Source organism: Parasteatoda tepidariorum, chromosome 9 (genome assembly GCF_982258835.1).
Source record: "Parasteatoda tepidariorum strain Cologne lab strain chromosome 9, Ptep-v5.0, whole genome shotgun sequence".
NCBI lineage: Eukaryota > Metazoa > Arthropoda > Arachnida > Araneae > Theridiidae > Parasteatoda > Parasteatoda tepidariorum.
In genome coordinates this window covers 99,363,775-99,388,596 of record NC_141763.1, presented here as the reverse complement: position 1 = coordinate 99,388,596, position 24,822 = coordinate 99,363,775, and the positions used below count along the sequence as shown (strand labels likewise).

Genomic DNA, 24,822 nt, shown 5'->3' with positions numbered 1-24,822 from the left:
GTGGAGTTCTGAAAGAGATTTAGTGACGGAATAGTTACATTTGAATAAATGCTTGTAATCTTTATGCACTTAACTTGTATTTATTTGCTAATTAGAATTTTCTTCCTAAAATATGTAGCTAAACGGTTTAAATTTTTTTTTATAATTGCTAGGTATTCTTTTTGAAAAGGCTCGTAAATAAATGTATTGATAAAAATTTACAGAAATAAATCTGATCTAAAACTGCAACTGCATATGTTTGCACAGCATGAAACAAAATAAAAATAAACCAGTGGGATAAAAAAGAAATTCGTCTTGTGGTTTTGTGCCAGATAATATAATGATGTAATAACTTTGTTTATCAAATGTATTTGACATTGACTTAATATTCATAATATGTTTTTCTTAACTTGTTACCTTAATCGATCGAATGTTGCCACTTTCTTTATTATTCATGTAGCTGAATTAAGATATTGATCTAATCATAGCAATGTACTACTAATACTAATGATGAAAAACTACGATTTTGTTCGTAGTATTTTTGTCATAAAATATTCTTTTTCCTATATTACTTTACGAGCATTTAGTTTTAGACTAAGCCATGACCATTGTCAGAGGAATATTACTTCTCAATACTATGTTTTATATTAATGGTATCTAATGTAGCTCTCGAAATTTTCTTTTAAAATATCAGTATATGGTTATAAATAATTTTATTATTGTAAATGAAATCTTTATGCATTTAAATGCTGACAATATTTATAATTAATTAAAACGTGCTTTGTTTTCTGGGGGAAGAAAACAAAAACAATAAAATCATTTACTGATATGTTAAAGTTGTTGGGGATATTTCCGTATCGTGATCTGTCACGCCGACTACAATCGCCAAAGTGCCAAATTGTTTTTAAACAGGAAAATTGAAAAAAAGAAAAAAAACATGTAGAAGTTTGCTGGGGGGGGGGGGGTATGAGTTATACATTAGAGTTGGTCCCTTTCTGTGATGTTTTTTTTTAGCTTTTGGCATTCCACTGCTCCGTAGTTGCCAAGACACGGTGATTATTCTGCCACAAATCACGATACGGAAATATCCTCTTGCAGTTGATACAAGGAGTATTTAAATAAAGTCACTTTATAATTTATTAAATGACTAATTTTGACAACTAAAGAATAATATTGTTTGCCATAACAATATAAATGTATAATAACAACTATAAATGCATGTAGACCTAAAATATTTTCTTTGAACACAATTTCATACACATGTTTACTGTTTGCAAACTCTATAGTTTTCAGAGTTTATTTTTTTCAGACAGCACACTTCTTTTTACAATATATATCTGCTACACACTGTGAATGTCAGACTTCAGGGAATTATGTTAAATGTTTATGAAAGTTTACGTGTTATTAATCGAAGATTTTCATATTTCATCATAATTGTGTACATGTCATATCGTTGAGGATATTTGCGTATCGTGATCTGTCATGCCGACTACAATCGTCAAGGTGCCAAATCGATTTTAAACTTACAAATTTAATTTTTAAAAAAACGTGTACATGTGTACCTAGTTGTGGCTACGAGTTATACCTTTCAAGTTGGAACCTTTCTGTGATGTTTATTTTTAGTTTCTCGCGGGTCGTTTCCAAGACTTGCCGATTATTATTCTGCAGATCACAATATGGAAATCTCCGCTAATCTTTATTGTAAATTTTCATTTAAGTTCTCTTTATTAGCTTTTTTTTTAAAAAATAGTTTTCAAGGCATACATTAATGGCTTAGTGAAAATGCATACGGAATAGTTAATTTATTCATTTCAAAATATTTGTAAAGGTGTCATTTTTTGAAAAATTCTTATACAAATTTGGTTTCTGCATTTTTTTTAATAAGCGTTTATTTGTATAGTAGGTTCAACAATTTCATTTATTAATTTTGTGTTTTGTACAGATGTACTTTTAAACTTTATGTACGAATGGATGGTGATTTAAAAAATCTCTTTATGGATGGCCGATCTATATTATAAAGCTGAAAGACTTGAGATTTTCGGTGATCAAATTAGGTAATTATAATTCTGTTTCTTAGTTCAAAGGCTTTTTTTTAAAGCATGTTTCTCCTGTGCCATCTTTATCTATTTTATTTATAATTTTTATTCCTTTTGTTTTCAATGATATTTGCTAACATATTATGATGTTTCACTTAATATTTTTAAATCTTTTTTTTTTCTTTTTGTGATGTAATGCAGTTTCAAATTTAAATTTTTCAAATCTCTTTAGTTTTATTTGTTAAAATTTTTTTAATAGCTTATAGCCTGGTAGCAGACCCAGATAAAATGAGAAACTTTCCATAAACAAATTATCTCCTTTAAAATGCTTTCTACATGCATAGATTAACTCTTATGGCTACTTTCAACCTTTTTGTTGCTATCTCATTTCAGTGAAATTTGTTTGAAAATCACAGACTTTTTTTTTAAAATATTTAATTTAAACTCTATATTGATTCATACCACAGGAATGAGTCTGGTAAAAAAAAAGAAGCTGAAAATAGAAATTCAAAAATTTTATCTGCAAAAACGCTTTTTAAAAAATTAAAAAAAAATCCTGAAATTTGGACAAAAAAAAAATGCATGAAAGGAAGCATTTATCCACAGAATGTTATCAACATTTTCATAAAAATATTGGTGCAATATTTTATTTATTTATTTAAATTGTGTGATTTTTAAATCACACGAATCTTGGCATTTAATTTTAAAAAATTGCGTGAATATGAATTTTGATGTTTAATTTTAAAATCGTATAAATGATAATTCTGATGCATAATTTTTAAGTCACTTGAACACAAATCGTAATAGTGACTTTTTAATTGTGTAAATATGAAACAACATTCTTCATCTTAAATTACATTTGCATTAGTAAGATAAGGCATAAGAATGAATCTTTTCTATTATCCCTGGGAATTCAAAAAAGACAAAAAATATTTGAAGAGGCGGATTTTTTTCTCTTTTAGTAATAGTAAAAAGTTTTCCACGATAATGACGAAATTCCCAAAAACTGTGTTCACATTCCTGTGGCAGAATTTTTTGGGCTTTCTGCGACTTCCCTAGCACTAATAATTTGCTTTAAAATACTTTTAATTACAACAATTACTAATTTTAAGTAACAGAAACGTTGTGTTTACGGAATTGTTGCTAAAACCTTAATGTTAATTTAACTGAAATTTTATACCATAATATTTAAAAAAAAGTGAATTAATACCTATAAAGTTTGTTATAAAATAAACAAAATATTAAAACATAAATGTTTAAAAAAAATTTATCAAGAGTTATTGAAAAGTTAAGCTTATTCCTTATCTGCAGAGAAGTTTCAAGTTATTCCTACTGTGAATGAAGATTGACTTTTTTTATATTTCACACAACAAAACATTTAAAAAAAAATTTACACTTACATTATTGTTTAGTTACTGTTATCTCCTTACAATTTTATGAAATTTCTTTCCTCATCCGAATTAATTGGACCATTTATCAAATTGTTACAGATATGCTCCTGATGAATCTGGGCGAGTTGGTATGTTCATTCATAATTTTGGTTTAAAACCAGAATGCAATTATTTTGAGGTACTCATTGAAGATATTGGTACTACTGGTGGAATTGCTATAGGCCTGGTATCTTCTAAGCATCCTTTAGATCAATATCCAGGTTATGTACCTGATTCTATAGGATATATAAGTGAGGGAAGGTAATTTATTTTAATATTATTTTCTTAGTACCCTATTCAAAAAAATTTTTGTTACTTCTTTTCATGTAATGATTATAGACATTTAAAAAAAAAAAGCCTAATTTGACTGTAGCAAACATTAAAAAAAAAATTCAATATTTTCTAAAATTTTACCTCTCTATATTTTTCTTGAATTTAACAATTTAAAATTTTAACAACTCAGTATCTAACATGAAATTGATCTTATATCATATCAGTGATTGACGTGTATTAAGCCATATTCATAGTAGGGATGCATCGAATATTCGGCCCTTTTGGTTAGCGGAATAATGGGCTAAATATTCAAATGAATGTTTGGCTGAATATTCGGCAAAGTATTATTCGGAAAAGTATTTTTTGATAATTTTTTGTGGGGGGGGGGAGGAATTTGAATAGATTTAACAAAGAATAATCTAAAATCATATTTTTTACTAGTATATATTATTAGAAATTTGTTTTTACACATATTTGTTAAGTTCTAAAACTTGTTCATTTGTGTTTTAAAAGAAAAATAGAAAAGCGAAATTTGAAGAATTGAAACTAAATTACTTTATATACTGAACCATGGGTTTTGTAATGGTGAATTTTTAAAAAAAATTAGATTCAGGCAAGTCAATTTTGGCCTTTTTTGTTCGTCGTTTATTTTCTCGAAATTGACAACTTTTTTTAATTACTTATTTATTTGTTTCATTTTTAATTTTTTTTCTGTATTAACTATAACGCAGAATTTTAATGGAGCATTTCTATTAAACACTATTCTTTCACTGTCACTTTTTTCCTGTATGGTAAGACAACATAGAAAACCGACAACATAGAAAACTGTGATTCTCAATGTTAAAGTTGTATTTCAGAATTTTCTGTTTCTAGTTAACTTTTTTCTTAACTTTTCTTTTTTATCAGCATTTTTTAGAGAATATATCTAATAAACGTTATTCTTTTATAGTTGATTTTTCTAAAAATATGGCATCATAAAAAAGTTAAGTTTAGAGTTTTAGCATTAAATCTTTCGTTTAAAAATTAAAAATGGTTTTGTTTTGGTTTCTGTCTAGCTTTTTCTTTTTCAGAAAGCTTTTGTTTTTTTAGACATTTTTATTGTGACACAGCCATTAAAAGGGTTTCTATTAGATATTAAACTTCCCTTTTTCTTGAAAATATTGGACAGCTGAGATGTTCAGCCTTTAAAATTTTCTTTCAAAAATTAAGATCAATTTTTATGTTTTCTTTTGTATATAATCTCTTTATGGGTGTTTTTATATTAGAGCTGCAGTTTTAAAAGCGTTTCTGATAGACATGACCTCTTTTAATGTTTAATGGATAATGTCTTTCTGGAAAATATTATTTTTAGCATTAAAAATTTGTTTTAAGGTCTAAGACGATATTTTTTCTATTTATCTTTTTTCAGCTCTACAACTTTAGTTTTTTGATAACTGTTAGTCAGTTTTTATTTATCTTAAATATTTCTAATTATTGTAATATCTAATTTTCTTTATTATCTTAAACATTTTTATTTTAAAAAAAATTTTCTTTACCCCATGCCAATAATGCAGCTAATTTTTGATTATTTTTAAATAATGATTAAACTTATTTAGATATAAAAAATAATATTTATTAATGTTTTTTTTTTTTAAAGTGTTTTCTGTCGATATTTTTGCCAAATATATTCATACAAATTCAGCCAAGGGAATATTCAGCCAAATCACTTCGTTTCACCCCTCATTCTCAGTGCAAATAACCTTTATTGCTAGACAATAAATACTTTGTTTTTTTGACAAACAATTAGACCTATTTATCTTGTTGTAAATATATGATAAGATATTTACAAAACATAATTATGACGAAAATTAGCCGCATTTGTTTTAATGCATATTTTTATTGTGTATGTATATTGATTGTGAAATGCAGACCCACAAATGCTTACACCTACATCCTGATTAAAAATATGAATTGCCATGATGATGGAACTCATAGTATAAAGGTCAACTGTGTTGCTTTTATTTCTTTAGGCTTTACAAAGACACACCTAAAGTGATTGGAATCGGTCCGAAATTTTATTGCCAAGATCGCTTAGGATGTGGTCTGAAGTTTAAATCTTCACCTGAAGATACTCAAGAGAATGAAGCAGCTGTTTTCTTCACAAAAAACGGAAAAGAAGTAAGATTATTTCTAATAGTGCAGTAGATATATTTTTGGTGATTATTGTTGAAGATCCTTGAACATTTCTTACGTTATTTGTTAAATTTCCTGTTTTAAACATGCAATTTTAGAATTATCGGCTAAAGATTCTTTTTTTTTTGTGCATTGAATGTTTGTAATTATTATTATTTTTTTTTGTTGAATTAATATCTATTTTGGATTGTTCTATATTGAAGCACCACACTGTAAGTTATTCATTGTTATCTTACTTATTTATGTGTCAATATAGTTTGAAAAAGTTCCTTGTGAGTTCTCTAAAAATAAAGAGATAGCAAACTACTGCAAAAGGTTGTTGTTGCAGCATGAGTAAGACAAGTTGTCACTTCATCAAATAAAAATAAATAAAAGAAATTTTCAAATTGTTAAGGGTTTTTAAATCTAAGAAATAGGTCCATAAAATAATAGCAACCAGGCAAATCAGCCTCCAAAGAAACCAATGTTTGATTTTATTCCCTAAATAATTTTTCAAGACATTAATAATTATATTTCCAGGGTTGTTCATTATAGACCTTAAAGGCATTAGATAGGTCACTATATCCTATCAGCAATATAGAGCATAGTATTTTACCCTAAAAAAATCGTTTTTTTAGAAACTTATAATATTTTATTTGTGTAATTTTTTTCATTTAAAAACAAATCTAATTCTCTAAGAAACATATTTCAGCTGAAACAAATAGTTCTCAGTTAAATTTGCACATTCTATAAATCAGTTTTTTTTTTTTACTCCTGCTGTGAACTGAACTTACTTAAGGACATGGTACAGTTCCCAATAGAACACTGAAGTCAAGCATCATTGGCTGCACTTAATAAGGGAGTTGCGACCACTTTGATCAACCTGCGTAGGGACGGAGGGTGGGCAGTATAGGTCCTTGTTAAACTGTTCTACCGGCTCGACTTTGCATGCAGATCATTGGGCTGCCATAGCAGGAGAACCATCCCTTATGCAGAGGATCAAAATTGCTATACAGTCAAACCCCGCTATAGTGAACATTCAAGGGACCGAAATTTCGGTTCACTATAACCGGGAGTTCACTATATCCGTTACGCAGGCAATTTCACTAATGGTTCCCAAACTCCTCCCTTTTATTACATTATATTCACATAAATGACTGAAAAATATTATGTAGTAGCAAAAAATATGTTATTTTTCATCACTCTTCGTCTTGCTTACAAAAAAAAATTTGTAATCTTTAGCTGATGAGCAATTCTCAACATCAGATATGGAAACACTTCCCGACTCTCAGATAATTTTTCCTGAATTTCTGTTATTCCGCTTTTTGAACCTGTCTAACCTGCCATACGAGCACATTAAAGTAGTTTCTATAGATGGTTTTAAAAATCGGTATATGTATTTATTTTGAAGTAGAAATTTCAAAATTATTTGCAAAGAAAATGGGGGGGAAATAGTCGAAGACAGAAAAAAGTTCATTATATCCAACTTCCTCACTTTTTTGGTTCACTATATCCACTAAAAATAACATTATACGTGTATAGCAAGGTACGGGGCCGAGCATTTCATTCACTATATCCGGGAGTTCACTATAAACCGTGTCCACTATAGCGGGGTTTGACTGTATTATGACTTCAGATCATCCTCAGGGGTGTTTCCCAGACTGTTGCCAGCAGCCCATTGTACAACTCTAGTGCGACGTAAATTAAGTACCTACCAACCTAGTACCATGGATTGGTTTTGAAATTAGCAATATTCTCTCATTTTATAAATCTTGCATGACCTATTAATTTTGTATTGAAATGATCAAAATTTTTAAAGCAACTGGGAAATGACCTCTCAGAAAGTTAAATAGCTGCCAGAAAACGGATAACAAAAACAATATGGATTTATCAGAAAATTGGGTGAATAGCAGACAAGCAGGGCAGAATTTTTTTATTTATTTTAATAACAAATCCCACCTTGAATGAACCCTGATATACTTTTGAACCTTGATATACTTGAATGAACCTTGATCTCATTCTTTTTTTTTTTTAATTTGATAATAGAGTATAGCAAAACTGATTCTATTATTTTATAAAATTTTGTTTATTGAAGTTTTTTAAAGTACTTATATTGGACATTTAAAAAAAAAATATTTTATGTCTTTTAAAAGTTTTCATTATGGATTTTATATTCTATTATCCATTTTAATTTCTTCTAATTCCTATTCCTCTCCTTTAATCTCAATTTTTAGCTCCTTACATAAAAATTTTAATACTTTTATATTTCAGATTGGCCAAACTGTTTGTACCATGCCAGCTGGTGGACTTTACCCTGCTGTTGGTCTTAATGCCTTTGGAGCTCAACTTTTTTACATTGGACGATCTAAGTGGACACCCGAGGAAGATATGTCTATGTGCATAGACAGTAACGAAGAAGAGTGGTCTAGATTGCATGATATCAAACTCAATGGCTCAGTGAGTGTCGAGTATATTAAACTGATGGGTTGGTAATATGAATGGTGTTTTCTACTCTAGGGTGCGCTGTCAGCTCTTGACTGCCTATACTTCCAGGTTACTCTTTTAGGTGTGTTTTGAAGCTATTTGGCTCACAATGTCATAATTGTGTTTTGAAAATCTCTTGAATAGTATTTCTTGTATATGTCTATTTGTTACCTGATTTATTATTTGTGTTTAAAAGAAAAATCAAAGACTTGTTGTTTCAATACATAACAATCGTCGTTTGAAAAAGGACTAGTTATAAAACATTTTTCACTTTGTTATCAATATAATATCTAAATGATAATTTGTAAAATGAACTTAATCTCACTGCTCAAACAACTTGCTGACTCTGAGGCACGATGGTGCACGACTCGCACTGAGAACAAACAGTTATAGACGAGTAAAAAGAGGCCAGATCAGAACTGCCGAAAGTGCAATTTCTTTCAAAATCTAGCAACCATGTCACCTTTTTTAACAATACGTCTCCAAAAAACCAAAGCAAACTTTCACTTCAAACACACCAGAATTACTTAATATCTTATGAAATACAGCAGATTTGAGCTCTGAAATTATTTCTCTTATTAAAATCATAATTATCTGCTTGAAAATATCACCTCGTATAATGAGCTGTAGTAAGCAGGTTGTATATTTTCTAACTGGAAGTAGAGGAGGTCAAGAGCTCGAGATTGTTGTTTACATTTATCTTGAAAACACCATCCATTTCTATAAGTGTTACCTGGTTTAATATGCTTGCTTGCTCTTTATAGATATTAGAATATGCCGGTCGAGGTAAAAGTATCATTGATGTTGGTTTAGCTCAAGCCAAATATCCTTTAGATACTACGCACCATTATTTTGAAATTGAAATTTTAGATCCAGGAGAAAACTGCTATATTGCTATAGGTCTAGCTAGAAAAGTAAACTATTTTTTTGTTGCTTGCATTTTTATAGGTAATAAAATAACAAATGTGTTATTGATTATAAATTAATTTTCATTAGGATTATCCGAAATACAGGCATCCAGGCTGGAATAAAGGGTCAATAGCTTACCATGCAGGTAAATTGTCATAAAACTATATTCTGAATTGTACTTTTATAATTCACTAATATATTAATACTTCAATGCATTAATGTCAATGCCACTTAGAAACATGTTCTTTAGAAACTGTTCAGGGTTCCCACGGTACTTGAAAATCCTTGAATTTTGTTGAAAAAAAATCAGGGCCCTGAAAAGTCCTTGAACTCTGCTGTAGGGTACCTGAAAAGTATTTGATTTTTTAGGAATTAAAATAATACTTATCTTTTTATAAAAAAGCAGTAAAAAAATATTAAATAAATTCGAAGGAAAATTATAGAAATTTTGATAGATGCAATTTTTAATGCTTGAAGTGAAAAGGTGCTAAAGAAGATTCCAAAACTTTTTTCTCCTAAATTTTCACACCCGATTATTGTTCATCTCTCTGATGTTTTGAAAGCTGAAATTTCTAGCAAATTTTAGGTTTTGTGGTCATAATTTTCGAATGATATATAGTGTTTAATGGATTTGGAAATGTGTTCAATGTGTTAACTCCATTATTACAACAGGTTTATATTGTTATCCTATTTATTCTTTTAATTTACGTACGAAGGGTAATTAATTTTTTAAAATTTATAACCAAATTTTTACGTTTAGTTTTTACTGCTAATAAATAAAATTTTGTTCTGCTGGATTCATTGATTATGAATAAACATTGTGATTCACATTAAACTTATTCTCGATTCACGGATTGGAATTCATATAAAATGTTCTATGAATTGCGATTTAAATGAAAGTGATTAATGAATCACATATTGAATATTACTTTAAAGTGATTTGCAAATTACACATCAGGATTCACACATCATGATTTCAATTTAAGTTATTTCTGAATCATATAATGTGATACGTATTTAAGTAATTTCAGAATCATGCCTAATAATTTTCATTCTAGTAGTTTACAAATCACGCTTTGCGATTCACAAAAGAGAGATAGAAGAATTATCACTTGCAATTCTCGTCAAAATGATTTAAGAATCACACATAGCTTTTCTATATTAAGCACCTTTCGATTCATAAATTGCAGTTTGCATCATAATGATTACAATTCACATGAAAACTATTAGCTAATCACACAACAGAATTCATATTGAAGTGATTTATGTATCACACATTTTGATTTACGTCTTGTTAGTTCGTGCGTTTTGTATCATTAGGTATTTATATTGTTCCGATTTAAGATGCATTAACCACAATTCAATTTAAATTTACAAATCACACATTGCGATACGTTATTAACGTATTCTTTGAGACTTACTTCACCTTTCTTATAATTTTGATTTACATATAGTATATCTAGATTCGTATAAATGCGATTTGAAAATAACGCTTAGTAAAAATTAATCAGATTAACAAAATTTTAAAAATTGCGCTTCACATTTTATGGATATACTTTAAAGAAAATAAAGCTTGATATGTCTTAATTAGTTTTCCGTAAAATATTGTTCTACAATAGATTTTATTATGTTCGAAATACATTACTCATTTTCTGAAGTAACAAAATAGTAATTTGTTATTAAAATTGAAACAGATATGTTAAATAGGTATATTTTGATATTTTATCTAATTATATACATTTCCTGTAACCTAAAATTTGATATAACATATTAAAAAGAAGTATTTATGTTTTATCAGCCGTGCAATTACGCAAACATTATAAATTATTTACTATGCTTGTTTAATGTAATAATATGCATTATTCATTCACTCAATTTCATTAATTCTAATTCACTTCATTAAATTTTTCAAAAAAAGTTTCACTGATGTTAGTTTTCAAATTTTGGCTTTTATCCCATGTCAATTGGAGTTTTTTTTTTTTTTTTTCAGTCTACTGGAATTTTTCAAAGTGGTTTGAAAACAGCAATTTAACTATCAGCCATTTGTATTATTAGATGATAAATTTAATAAATATTTTTTTGTTGTTGTCAAATAAGCATTGTGCTTTAAAAATATACAATTTCTGCTTCTACGTAATTGTAAAATCTAGTTGACGTGTAATTTAGCATATAATTGTAATATTGAATAGGTCCTTGAAAGTCATTGAAAAGTTCTTGAATTTTTTTAAAAAAATGAGTGGGAACCCTGCTGTTGCGAAAAAAAATTCCCGAACTTGTTAAATTTTTCCATTTTTTTCCACCTAACTATAAAGTTGGCATATTTCAGAAAAATGTTCTAAAAACAGACATTTTCTCAAAATGGCAATAAACTAGATTTCTAGACCGATTTTTTTTTTTTGTTGTTGCAGTTTTAAACTGATAATTTTATTAAGTTAATTTTATTGCTGATTTGTTAATATATTTACTGCTTGTCAAGTTTTACATTTTGCCATAGTAAAGTTTTATGTTATTTTTTATGCCATAATGTTTAAATAAAATATATTCAATCTGAAAAAAAAAAAAGGAAAATGTTAAAAACTTAATTCAAAATGTCAGCAAATTTTCAGTAGCAAGATTTTTTTTTTTTTGAGACAAATGTATGCTTTTATTACTTATATGCATAATACTATTAAATGTTAGGAACAATTTTTGCTTTTTCTCCTTTCTCAATATTCTTTCAATGTTTTGGAATGATTTGCAAATAAAAAAATTTTTAATTTTGTTTTTATTTTTGTGCAGATGATGGGAAAATATTTGTCGGTAGTGGTGTTGGAGATCCTTTTGGGCCTCGTTGTTATAAGGGTTTGTATTATTCTCTGAATTATAATGTTTTGAAATTCAATTCTTTTTGTAATGTGTTTTTATGTATAGTTACTTTTAGGAAAGTGCTTCTTTGAAAACAGCATAAAATAAATTCTTTTAATTTTTTATCTCCTTTATTTGAAAAAGAATCTGAATCTATCAATCATCTTAATAATGCAATCAAATATAAACTATGTGAATATGAAAGGAGACACCGATAATCAAATATTTTTTTTTTTTTAATTTAACAGGGTTCCCACGGTACTTGAAAGTCCTTGAATTTGGTTGAAAAATATCAGGGCCCTGAAAAGTCCTTGAATTCTGTCATAGGGTACTTGAAAAGTACTTGATTTTTTAGGAATTAAAATACTACTAATTTTTCTTCCAAAAAAGTAGTAACAAAATAATAAATTCAAAGGAAAATTATAGAAATTCTGATTGATGCAGTTATTAATGCTTGAAGTGAAAAGGGGTTAAAGAAGATGCAAAACTTTTCTCTCCTAGATTTTTCAGGCTCTGATGTTTTAAAAGCTAAAATTTCTAGCAAATTTTAGGTTTTTTAGTCATAGTTTTCGAATAATATATAGTGTTTAATGGATTTAGAAATATGTTCAATGTGTTAACTCTATTATTACAACAGGTTAATATTGTTCTTTTAAGTACAAAGTATAATTAATTTTTTTATCATTTATTATCAAACTTTTACTGTTAGTTTTTACTGCTAATAAATAAAATTTAGTTCTACAGGTTTCATTGATTATGAATAAACATCATAATTCACATTAAAAAGATTCTTGATTTACGGATCGGAAATCATATGAAATGCTTTACGAATTGCGGTTTAACTGAAAGTGATTAATGAATCACATGTCAAATATTACTTTAAAGTGATTTGCAAATTACTCATCAGAATTTATATTAGGAAATTGAATGAATGTATAATATGCTTTATACATTCATTCAGTTTCATTAATTCTAATTCACTTCATTGAATTTTCATGAAAAATTTCACTGATGCTGGTTTGTATTGTTGGAGTTTTTTTTTTTTTTTTTTTTTTTTGTCAATTGAAAATTTTTTCTAGGTGTTTTGAAACAACAATGTAACTATCAGCCATTTGTATTGTTAGCTGATAAATTTAATTTAAAAATATACAATTTCTGCTTCTACGTAATTGGAAAATCTGGTTGACATGTACTTTAGCATATAACAATAATACTGAATAGGTCCTTGAAAAATTTGATTTTAAGTCCTTGAAAGTCATTGAAAATGAAAAGTCCTTGAATTTTTTTAAAAAAATTGCGTGGGAACCCAGTTTAAATAATTGTAATTTAACTGTATTGAGATTTTGAAAGTTGGATGATATTCAGGGCTGCCCCCCCCCCCCCCCCCCCGCCATGGCAGAGGATGGCGACATTGTCGGTGAATGTTACTGAGTTCTTGCAGAAAGATTTTTCCTTTGGGAAGTAAAAAATTTTGGTTTTCTTTTCTGCAGAAATTTTCTAAAAAGTTTATCTTTTCTACAGAATTATATTCAAAATATGCCTTTCTCGTGCATCTGAGTGGAAAAAAATGCTTGTGATTTTTCTATTCTCATTTGAGAATAATGAAAAATAAAGAGTAAAAATGAAAAAAATTTCGTTTTCTTTCCTGCAACTGATCTTGAAATAAAAACACGCATTTAGTAACCTTTTCTTGAAGACTCCCTTTCGTTTGATTTTGCTGTCAATCATACCCCCCTATAATTACTGCTACAAATTTCAAAAATTTTTTAATGTGTTGATGATTTTTCAAAATGCCAAAAATTAAATAGTAGGGGGAAAGTGTTTTCCCCCTACAAAATGCAAGAATATCGCCCATGGTAGAATTTAAAAAAATAATTCATATTCAATTAAAAAAATTATTTTGTTTGATCCGAAAAGTTTTTTTTTTTTCTTTCATGATGACTTTAAATTAGTAACAGTATATTTGCTATTTTTAAAAGTGTCTTGCAGAAAGATATTAGTATTAGAATAAATTCTGCCACAGGGTCAGCTACTACGCTTTTATTCAAAATATTTTCTAGAGTGGTAGGCAGATAATAACTAAAGTTTTAAAAAATTTTGGTAATTTTGCAAATATTTTGAATGCCTTACCATAAGAGGACAAAGTGGGGTTTTATATGAATGTTTGAACCAATTACATGTAGTAGTGTATAAAATTTCATGTCTGAAAAATTAATAATAAAATGTGTACCACCAGTTACAAAAATTGGGGAAATTCTATAAAATTAGTCTTGAAAAATCATGAAAAAATTTTTACATTGTTCTGTAATGTATGCCATAGTTTTGACTACTTTATAGATTGTATTTAACTCTTGTTCTAGGTGACATAATGGGATGTGGAATTATGTTCCCCCGAGACTTTGTTTGTTACTTTGACTGTGATGAAACGAGTGAAAATGGTCCGTCTTCCTTAAATGCAGACTTCGATGATGAATTGTCGGGGTCTCTGAGTGAATCTGAAGATGAGGAATGGTGGAAAGCAAAAGAAAATATTGAATTTGGTGTTAACATACAGGTTTCTAAAATTAGATTTTCATAATCATGTTTGAGCAGTTTTTTTCATCATCAGTAGTTTAAAACGATAAATCACATGCCACCAACATACTAAAGCCACTGTTTATGAATCACCAATGCTGAAAACACTGCAAATACTTGCAGCAGTTATTAAATCCGAAATGTGTGTAATGAACTTAATTATAGATTAGGTGTTTGTCATATAGTATAGAAGATCCCACATTTAATAATTATATTGTTCGCGTTATTTTATTTAAATATCACTAGATATGCCAAAATGTCTATATACCACAAAAAAGTGATTCTGAAGTACTGTCAAACACTTTTTTATCTTTAAACTTTATAAAAAGTGGCTGAACGTATTTATTATTTCAACACCAATTTATTTGTTGTTTTTTTTTTTTAATTCCTATTACGTTAAAATGTATAACTTTAAACACATAAAAAATTTATAATAACTATTGAAAAATACAGTAGAGTCCCGATTATCCGAGCCCCAGTTATCCGAGTTTCCGCTTTAACCGAGCTATCAAATATTTCAAGGATTTTTTTTGTTCTAGTTTATTTTTAAAAAACCGCTGAAAAATAAATCTGAATTTTATCTTCCAAACACTCAGAAAAACAAAATCCAACAACTTGGTCTGATGAAAATATCGTTAATATCGTCAATAATGATAATGAATCTAGCGAAGATGATGAAGACAGTGATTATTAAAATCAACATATAAAAATCTCTCATACAGATGGACTAAAAGCTATCGAATGTACTATTGAATATATAGAACAACAAAAAGAGGCGACACCAGCCTTCCTGTTATCCCTAAAAAAGGCGAAAATTACTACAGAAAAGCGCCAAAGTTACGTAGAACAAAAAACGATTAAGGACTTTTTTTAAGTAAAAACTATTTAATTCTCGTAAAGTATGCTTTTTAAATGTTTTTAAGCAAGCTTTTTAATTATAATATGAATTGTATGTGGTATACTCGTATACATTTTGTATTTCTTAAATATATTACATTTACACCTTCTCTTTTTCTTTCCGTTTTTATACTCTTCGCTTTAACCGAGTTTTTCAGTTATCCGAGTCTGTTGCGGTCCCCATTAACTCGAATAATCGGGACTCTACTGTAATCACAAAACAAATAATTGCATTTCTGCAACATTATACAAAATTGCAAAACATTGATATTTGGATTTTTACAAAATTGTGAAAAACGTTAGAAAGATTCCCATAATCTAAAATTTGAATTAGAGTAATATTCCTGTGAAACAAGCAACAAATTGAATTTCTATTCTAAAAATCAACTCAGTGTCGCTATCTATTAGAAAAAGGTTAAACAAAATTTGTAGAGTAATATGTTGTAAGATTGCAATTATAGCTGAAAGCGTCCTTCAAAACTCTCTTTAGAAAATACTTCTTTTTGTCAATGGTTAGAAGGAGCTCACTGCAAATTGGTGATCAGAAGTAGCACATTGCAAGTAATGAAACTACTGTAGTTGCTACATTTAAAAAAAAAATGTAGTGTTGTGAGCATATATGGCAGTACTTTTACTTTCGTTACTTGTACCGCCGGTACAAGTAAAAAGTACGTACTTTTACTTGTACTTCGTTACTTTTTAAATTTAGTACTTTTACTTGTACTTTCGTTACTTTTTTAGGGAAAAAGTACAAGTATTTGTAACGGAAATGTCGAATGAAATCGTTACTTTTTTCTGAAACTCAGTAAGCTTTCTAAAAAATTTTAATATCTAATTATTCATAAAAATTTTATATTTCATATAAATTTTAATATCTAATTTTCAATTTATAAAATAACATTTTATATTTATTTGAAACATTTTTCATTCATTTAAATATGTTAATTAAAAATTTTGTTAACAATGTGTGCGCATTGGATGCTTTTTTAAATAATTTAAGTCACTAATTTCATATTACTATTACAAAAAATTTGGACACAAGTTTTACATTTTTTAACGTTAAAGTATTAAATTATAAAAACAATGCTTTATTTAATGGAGATGTAGAATGCATTAAAAAAAATCTAAAATATTATAATTTTTTTAATTTTGCAACAAAATATTTTTTTTGAATTATATTAAACGTAACATATATACTATTACGTAAACGTATTAGTTATTCATTTCATAAAATTTTAAAATGAAACTTTTGTTTATAATTTTTGGATTTAGTATTGCACATCGTGGATAATTAGTTATTAGTTATTTATTTCATAAAATTTTAAAATAAAACATTTGTTCATAATTTGCACATCATTACAAATCCAAAAATTACCATTATGAAATATTTTAAAATAAAAAAAATTTATAGTTAAAAACAAAATATAATTTGTAGTTTATTGGATTTATAGGGGTTTCCTGTATATGAATCTATTTTTTTAAAATTTATTTTCTAACATAAGTTGTAATGTTTATCAAATTTGTCGAACAAGGTAATTTATTTATAAAATAAAGCTTCCGAAAATAAAAACAAAATTAAAATTTTTTTTTATAGTTCTAATATTAACATAAATCTAAGCTCCTTTTTATATGTAAACAGATAATTTTGATTTCTGGTTTGGCTCCTGGGTATTTCAAATGTTCACTATTGCAGGAGCTTTTTAACATTCGAATTAGATTTTATTCCGTAATAATATGATTTCTACCACTTTCATCTTTTTTTTTTCATTTAAATAAGTTAACAAATATTTATTTTGAATTAGCAAATATAAATTTTTATTTAAATAAAAAAAGACTCTCTTTAAATTAATATAAACTAGGGAAAGAAGAAAGAGCTGTCGTTTTCGTAAATTTTGATATTCGTTTCTCATTAATCAACTATATTGAGGTTTATTAATTATAATTGTGTACTATAAGTCGCACCAACGATATTTTAAAGTTAGAGGAACTTGCTTACTCGTAAATATTTAAACAGTTTATTTCTTTTCTTTGAACCAGTTTTCAAATTTTAGATAAAATTTCTTTTTCGTGCAAATCCATAAAAAGTTTGATATTAAAATTATATTTGATTTTAAAATTATATTATACGATTATATTATAAAATTATATTATAATATTCTTCCGAATTTAAAAATAAATTAATGTCCATAACTTTCAAAATTAAAAATAATTAAATAAATAACAACAATTTTGCAAAAACATTAAAGAACATAGGAATATTATTCAATAAAATTTTAGGTTACTTTGAATTTTCAATTTCCTAGAAATGTACTTTTAAATTGTTACTTTTTTTGTTTAGTACTTGTACTTTTACTTGTACTTTTTAAAATAAGAACTTTTTACTCGTTACTTTTTTTAAAAATACTTGTACTTTTACTCGTTACTTTTTAAAAGTAACGTTGCCATATATGGTTGTGAGTAGTGTGATACAAAAAAATAACAGGGATTTGTAACAATTCCTGGCAACTTCTTTTAATGTTAGTTTAGCAAAGAAGCAAGATACAAACACAGCTAATTTTTTTAATCTGATGAGTACAAACGTATGCAGGGCCAGCAACAGATGCAATGAAAATTACTCTGTTGCTGAACATTAACAAGAATTATCTAATAAGAATCGCATATAATTGATATTTAAACTACCCTTTATGAATAATACTAATTTATCGCTTGGGTCACACTTTCAAATGCAAATGTACACTCGTGAAACATTGATGTTATTTCAATGTGCTTAATTTCTCAACAAAAAAAAGAGCATTAAACACTTTACGAAATTGCAAATATTTGATAATTTTCTAGCATTACTTAATTAAATATTTGCTGTCAAAAAAGGCATTAAAAATTAAAAGTTAAACGAACAAATTTGAACTAAAATGTTTTAGGTTCTGGCTTGTGTAAACATGGAGATACCTCCTAATGAGTCCTCATGTTTAATATAAGCCAATTTTTTATTTAAAACTATTTTGAACATGAATGAAAATTAAGATTCCCCAGTACAGTTCATTTCCTTAAAGTAGTTACTACATTTTGAAAGTAGTGAAGTAATCAGTACATTAAAAAAAAAATTGTAGTTTATTAAATTTGTAATTAAGAATTTTTAATAAATTTGTAATTAAGTGAACTATAAAAATAATGCAGTTGATAATAAATAATTTATTGAAAGATTTGGCTATGCAAGGCTGTTTATTTTATAACTGTCATTGAACGGCCGACCCAATTTTATGTTTACGACTACCAATGTTAAGAAATTGTGAATATTTTAATACCTGTCATAGTACTATTCTAATGAATGTGCACCCATTTCAGGTGTTTTTTACTCGTAATGGTAAAACCATTGGCCAGAAAGATGTATGCATTCCAAAGGGTGGATTTTACCCAACTATTGGAATGCTAAGCAGCGATGAGAAAGTGAAAGTCGACTTGCATCCTTTAACTGGTTGAAATTGTTTTTTCCCCTGCTGCATTATAGTTTTCAGGTGCTTTCTAAGTCACATCCTTCATCATCAGGTGCTTATTTTTCCCTCCTTTTTCATTCAGGTAATCAAATGTCGTATTCTGTTTCTATACCAAATATGTTTCACAGAATGAAGATTATTTTAGAATTTTATTTTTGTATATTTTGAGTTGGGGAGAAGAAATTGACATCTATTTTTTATCGTATTTGAAACCTCTAGTCATTAGAGTTTCTTAATTATTTTTGATTATGAATCACTAGTTTTATACTCTTTAGCATTACTTTTTTTTAAAGCAACAGGATGATTAACTACCATAATTAACCGAATTCACAGAGTAAATCTGCTTTAATTCAAATTTTTTCTGCGACTTAATGCAGCCAGACAGATATTATTGTTCTAAAAATTTCAGATTCATCTAACGTGCATAATTTTTAAATATAAAATCCTTAACAATTTACACAAAAACGTTATGTTGTTTAAACTTAAGTTCAATTTTATGCAGTGACACTAAAAATGGAATGAATTCTTTTACAGTTAAGTCCACCAAGTAATAGAATAACTTTTTGTTCTTTGTTTTGTTCTCAATTCAATTTTGTGGTTTTTATTATAAACAAGTTAACAGATATTTTAAAAAGGAGTCTCGGTGATTCCTACCCCAGTTTGTATATTTGCTTTATAAAAATAAAACTTAGATGCTAAGTTATCTGCATACGGATACGGTTGCTGCTGCTGTGCTGAAAAATTTATTTTGTAAAACAGATTGTGTAAACTTTTTCCATACATATGAAAAAGTGATGACCTGTTGCTTTAAAAAAAATCATGAATTTTTCTTCTTTAACTATTAATAACTTTTTAAAATTAAACTTTTACAGTTATTAATGTTTAACTTGACCTACGTAATCATTACAAATTTGGTTTAGCATCCTCAAACATTTTTTTTTAATCCAATCTTTTTATTAGTCAAAGAAAATAAAAATTTGTTCTTATTTTCTGAGGATTCAAATTTATGTAATTTTGTAATAATAATACTTGTTCTATTGTATAATCAAGTATCTTATTATGTTATTATGCAAAACATTTTTAACTGTTTGTAGTTTTATTTCTGTATATCATGGTAATCATTATTTTGCTCATTGAATAATGTCATATATTTTAACATAAGGGAACTTCTTAAAAGGTGATTCAAAAGGCAGTGTTCTAAATTCTATTCATATTTACGTTGTATGCACTAAATGTTCACTATTGATCAATATATTTTTCTATCTAACAAAACTATAATAAAACTAACACTATAAAAACTTTTTCCATCAAAATTTAGTTCATTGGATTACTTTGGTTAATTTATGAGAAAAGCTATTGGCGTTTATTGCTTGGACAATTATTTATTTCACTTGTAGCAGTGGTTGGAAGTAGTTTCGCCCCAAGTAGCGAAACTACTGTAGTCACTATTTTTTAAAAGAAGTAGTGTAGTGAGTAGTGCGATACAAAAAAACAGTAATTTGCAGCAATTCCTGGCAACAACTTTTAACGTTAGTTAAATAAAGTTCAAACAAAAAAAAAATTTCGAATCTGATTGGTAAAAATCCCAACAGCGTGCGCAATCCAAATGCCTCCTCTGTGGCCGAGCATTAATAAGATCTACGTCTGATGCTTGGAGAAATTAGTCGAGTTGTTCTTAAGAAATCGAATTTTAAATATCTCACTTTTTTAAAATTTGATTTCACAAGAACTATAAAGTACATTTTTGTGTCTGATTTCGTTACTTAAAATATTATGTGCATTAATGAATAAGCATATTTGTGGTCACCCCTTCAAACCATTCAGATTGAGTCCTAGAACATGAAGATCCAATCATTAGATCAAAAGTTATTCAGGATGATCTGTTTTTTATTTTTTGCGCTGTACTTTATTTCTTGGATATAAAAAGCATTGATGACTCAAATCACAAGTATTTGATAATTTACTGGCATTTCTTAAACTGCTGTCGAGAAAAGCATAGAGTTTGAAAGTTAAAAGAACAAATTTGTGAAAAGTGCTTTAGAATAAAAAACTATTTTGTGTAAGCATGTCTTCTAAAAGTAGCAAAGTAGTGACTACATTTCAAAAGTAGTTTGTAGTTGCTACATTTAAAACAAAGAAGTTGTAGTTAACTAGAAAGAAAATGTAGTTTTTCCAACCACTGACTTGTAGTAAGAAAATATTTGAATACCTGAAAACTATTTTAAGATTAAATAAGTTTTTGGTTCTTACAAGAAATTAGGCAAGGGTCTTCCTCAAGAAATTGGTTAAAGTTCTTACTTAAATCAATTTCTTGTTTCAATAACAACACAGTTTCGTATGCAATCTTTTGGACATGCATCCAAGCACTAAATTGCTTTTTCTAAAAATCTTTCACCTAGTAATTCAACTTTTCAAGTAATGCTATTTGTCTAGATTATTATCAGGTAACCTTCTTATTTAAACCTTATATTTATTCTTATTTGTTAACAACTAAACACTTTAAAAAAAATTATTATTATTTTTTTTTTTTTGTAACATTGGGTCAGTTATCAGGAATGTCCAGAATTGGCATCTTTTGATTTTAAAATTTTTTTAAAGATATTTTATAAATCTTTTGCAATAATTTACATTAATTCCTGTTTATAGACAGTATTATAAATTGACTTTAACATTTTGACTGTAAATTAAACTAAATCTTGTTTTTTTTTTTTTCCAACGACAAAAAACTGGATGTATTGGCCATTTTCCTTCTCCTAGTACGAAGTAACCTTCATGTGAAATTGGAGAAGGCATGTCACCTGGGCTGTGTTGAGGAATGGTGTTACTCATTTACCCAGGGAGCACGTATGCATTAAAGATGCCAGGGAAACGAGTAACACTACTCCCCAGCTTAATTGTTGTCACAGCTTAAAGTTTAGAGCTGTCTTGTGCTTTTCACCTTTTGAGAATTTCTTCTAAACATATGCAGTTTTTTATAAAGTTGTTAATAAACTTTTGCATTTAAAGCTACTTAGTAGTGTGTTATGTCGCGAGATAATCATGATAATTTTGTTGCCAAAAATCGGTTGAAACTTCATCTCAATACGATTGAGTTACACTGATTTGAAAAATTGCCAACCGTCAAAGCTTTGCCACTCAAACCCTTCTGAGTCCATACTAAACAGTTTAGAAGAAAACTGTGCTAATAATTACAGTGCTGAGGGTTGGTTGAGCTGTTTCAGTGAGTTTTGGAAGCATTAAAAAAAATCAAATTAAAGGTAGTGTACAGACATACAATTGAGATTTCCTGCAATGCATTTTTAATTCTTGCCTAATTTTATTTCATTGTGAACTCTGCCAGATTAGATGCAAAGTGTTTCAGTTTGTAAAATAGTAAAAAAAAAATTTCTTTATTTTTACACTTTTATCAATATATTGATTAAATTTCACCAAGTTTAATCAAGTTAAGAAATATATTCCAAAACCTATAAAAGTTAGTAATAGTTTTAGAAATAGATTGTTGGAGGAAAGTTTTTTTTTTTTTTTTTTTTTCTTAATGAAATTAAATCATAGGTCATATCATTATAGTATATATATATACAATAATATTTTTAAAATAAAATTATCCATTATGGAAAACAACAGAAACATTTTGGGAAATGCCTTTTTTTTTAAGTCAATTAATTCTAATACATATCATATGTGTTAAGATTTTTTTTTTTTTTTTAAATACTAGCTGAGTTTGAAAACTAAAGTTATAAGATTTAGAATTTTCATATTAAGACACTATTCATTGCTTTTGAGCTTTTTAACTGACTTTTTTTTTTTTTTTAAGAAAATAACTTTTTTCTTTTAATGTTTTTATGGCATTGAGAATTTTCTATGTAATAAATAATAAATTCAAGATTTTATAATTAATAATGAATGGCAATGGTTGTTTAAAGTTTAATGAAAACTTTTTTGTACCTCTTTGTAAATTTTTTCATTTTTTAAAAGTATTTAAATAATTAAAAATGGTTTTCAAAAATTATTTTTGACTCATCATAATCAATTGAAGAAACAGGCTATTATAAAAAAACGTGTATTTGACTTTATAATTTGTCAATTTGAGAATGTAATGTCATATAAAACATGTAGTATGTCTGATTTCCAGATTTTACACCATTAAACTTTTATCTTAAAACAATAAGTCATCTTGTATAGGGCTCACAATAATTTAATTAAAAGAAGATAAAAATTGGAACCTGTTTTTTTTTTTTTTCATTAAAAATATTTGTTTATCATATCTCTGATTATGTTATAATTCCATTATAAAGTAGGTAATTCTTAAAAATAAACTTTCATTCCAGTATTTTTTATGGGAATTGTAATTTTATATGTTAAGCAAATTACTTTCTAGCCCCATTGTTTTTGAAAAAAAATTTTTTTTTTTTTTAAAGGAAGTGAGTAGTCTTTTATTTTCCTCTTATGTTGCATTGTGGGATTGTTAAACGTGTAACTTATTTTTCTAAATGTGATACTTTCATGATAACATTCACTGTGAGGTTTTCTGTTTTAAGATAACCATAATCATTAAATTACTTATTCTCATCTGCATGTATATATTGTGAATTCTCAGACGATTTAGCCGAGGTTGGTGCATAAATGCTTTGTGTATTTCAATATGATTCATACAATGATGACAGATTCAACAGATTAACCACATTCTTAGTCAGATTCAATTTTTGTCAAATGAAATACTGATCAAGACTATTTTAATTTTGCTTTAGTAATCCCTTATTTGTAGTAAATTTCTTTTTCCTATTTAGGAATGACCCTTTACTTTTAGTAACTTTTTCAAATTTTTAAATTTTTTTAACTGTTACTTTTTTTACATTAAGACAAATAAACTGAGATCCCTAATTCAAAGCAATCAACGAGATTGGTTAAACTAGAATTGTTCATCTTTTTATGGGGAAAAATACAAAAAAAGTTTCAATTTTAAAGTTGAATGACGAGTGATAAAAGTATGAAATGAAAAGTATATTGATAGTGTGACTTCTATACATAATTTTTGTTAGTAGTTAAAAAAGTTACTATCACATTGCTACCAAAATGACTATTAAATCAAGTTTAGAAACTACTGGAACTTTAACGAAAAATTTGGTATAAATTTTCATGGAAAAAAAAAACTAATGTGATCTAATCAGTGATAGTTCAGAAATTTACATTGTTCTGCTGACAGCATATTCATTTAAACATTTTATTGGTAGAATTGATTGCTCTCCGTTTTGGGGTACTCTTTAAGGGGGATTCTGTTTTACAACTTTTTTTGTGACTGATATCAAAATGTGGACTACATTTGTAAATAGTTTTTAAAAAAAAATTATGTATAAAATTATTTAAGTTGAATTTTTTCAGCAATACACTATTTATTTGATACATTTAACACTAATTATTACTCTCTCGTTGGAGAACCTGTCAAATTATTGTTTCGAAAAATGTTTTAATTATTGTTTTTATTTAAATTTGGTGGAATAGTAAAATAATTAAAATTTTAAAAGGACTGTAAAATCATTCAAATTGAAATTTAAAAATTCTTTTTGGTTTTAGAGCATGAAGTTAGTAAAATTTAACTGCATAAATGTGTGAAACAATAAATTCATGAACTTCATAAAATTTAATTTTAATGCTAAATTCTCTTACCACTTCTGCTTTCCTTTCTAAAATAATTTCTTTCTGACCTTCAAGTTTTATCTTGTAAATAATGCAAGCATACAATTAATAACTAAACAT

The 24,822-nt window shown here is 27.2% G+C and overlaps 1 protein-coding gene across 2 annotated transcripts; it reads left to right on the top strand.

Moving 5' to 3' along the window:
* The first annotated feature begins 184 nt into the window (after positions 1–184).
* On the top strand, positions 185–20,629 carry LOC107451246 (SPRY domain-containing protein 3). 2 transcript variants are annotated; one of them, XM_043043054.3, is made up of 10 exons: positions 185–324; positions 1,922–2,033; positions 3,506–3,706; positions 5,728–5,875; positions 8,141–8,326; positions 9,118–9,267; positions 9,350–9,407; positions 12,041–12,103; positions 14,467–14,660; positions 18,920–20,629. In XM_043043054.3, the coding sequence occupies exons 2-10, from the start codon at positions 1,978–1,980 to the stop codon at positions 19,052–19,054; spliced, it is 1,191 nt and encodes a 396-aa protein (XP_042898988.2). In that variant the 5' UTR covers positions 185–324; positions 1,922–1,977; the 3' UTR covers positions 19,055–20,629. The 2 variants fall into 2 exon arrangements, with proteins under 2 accessions (XP_042898988.2, XP_042898989.2); XM_043043055.3 differs by having other exon boundaries at positions 305–632.
* The last annotated feature ends 4,193 nt before the right edge of the window (positions 20,630–24,822 follow it).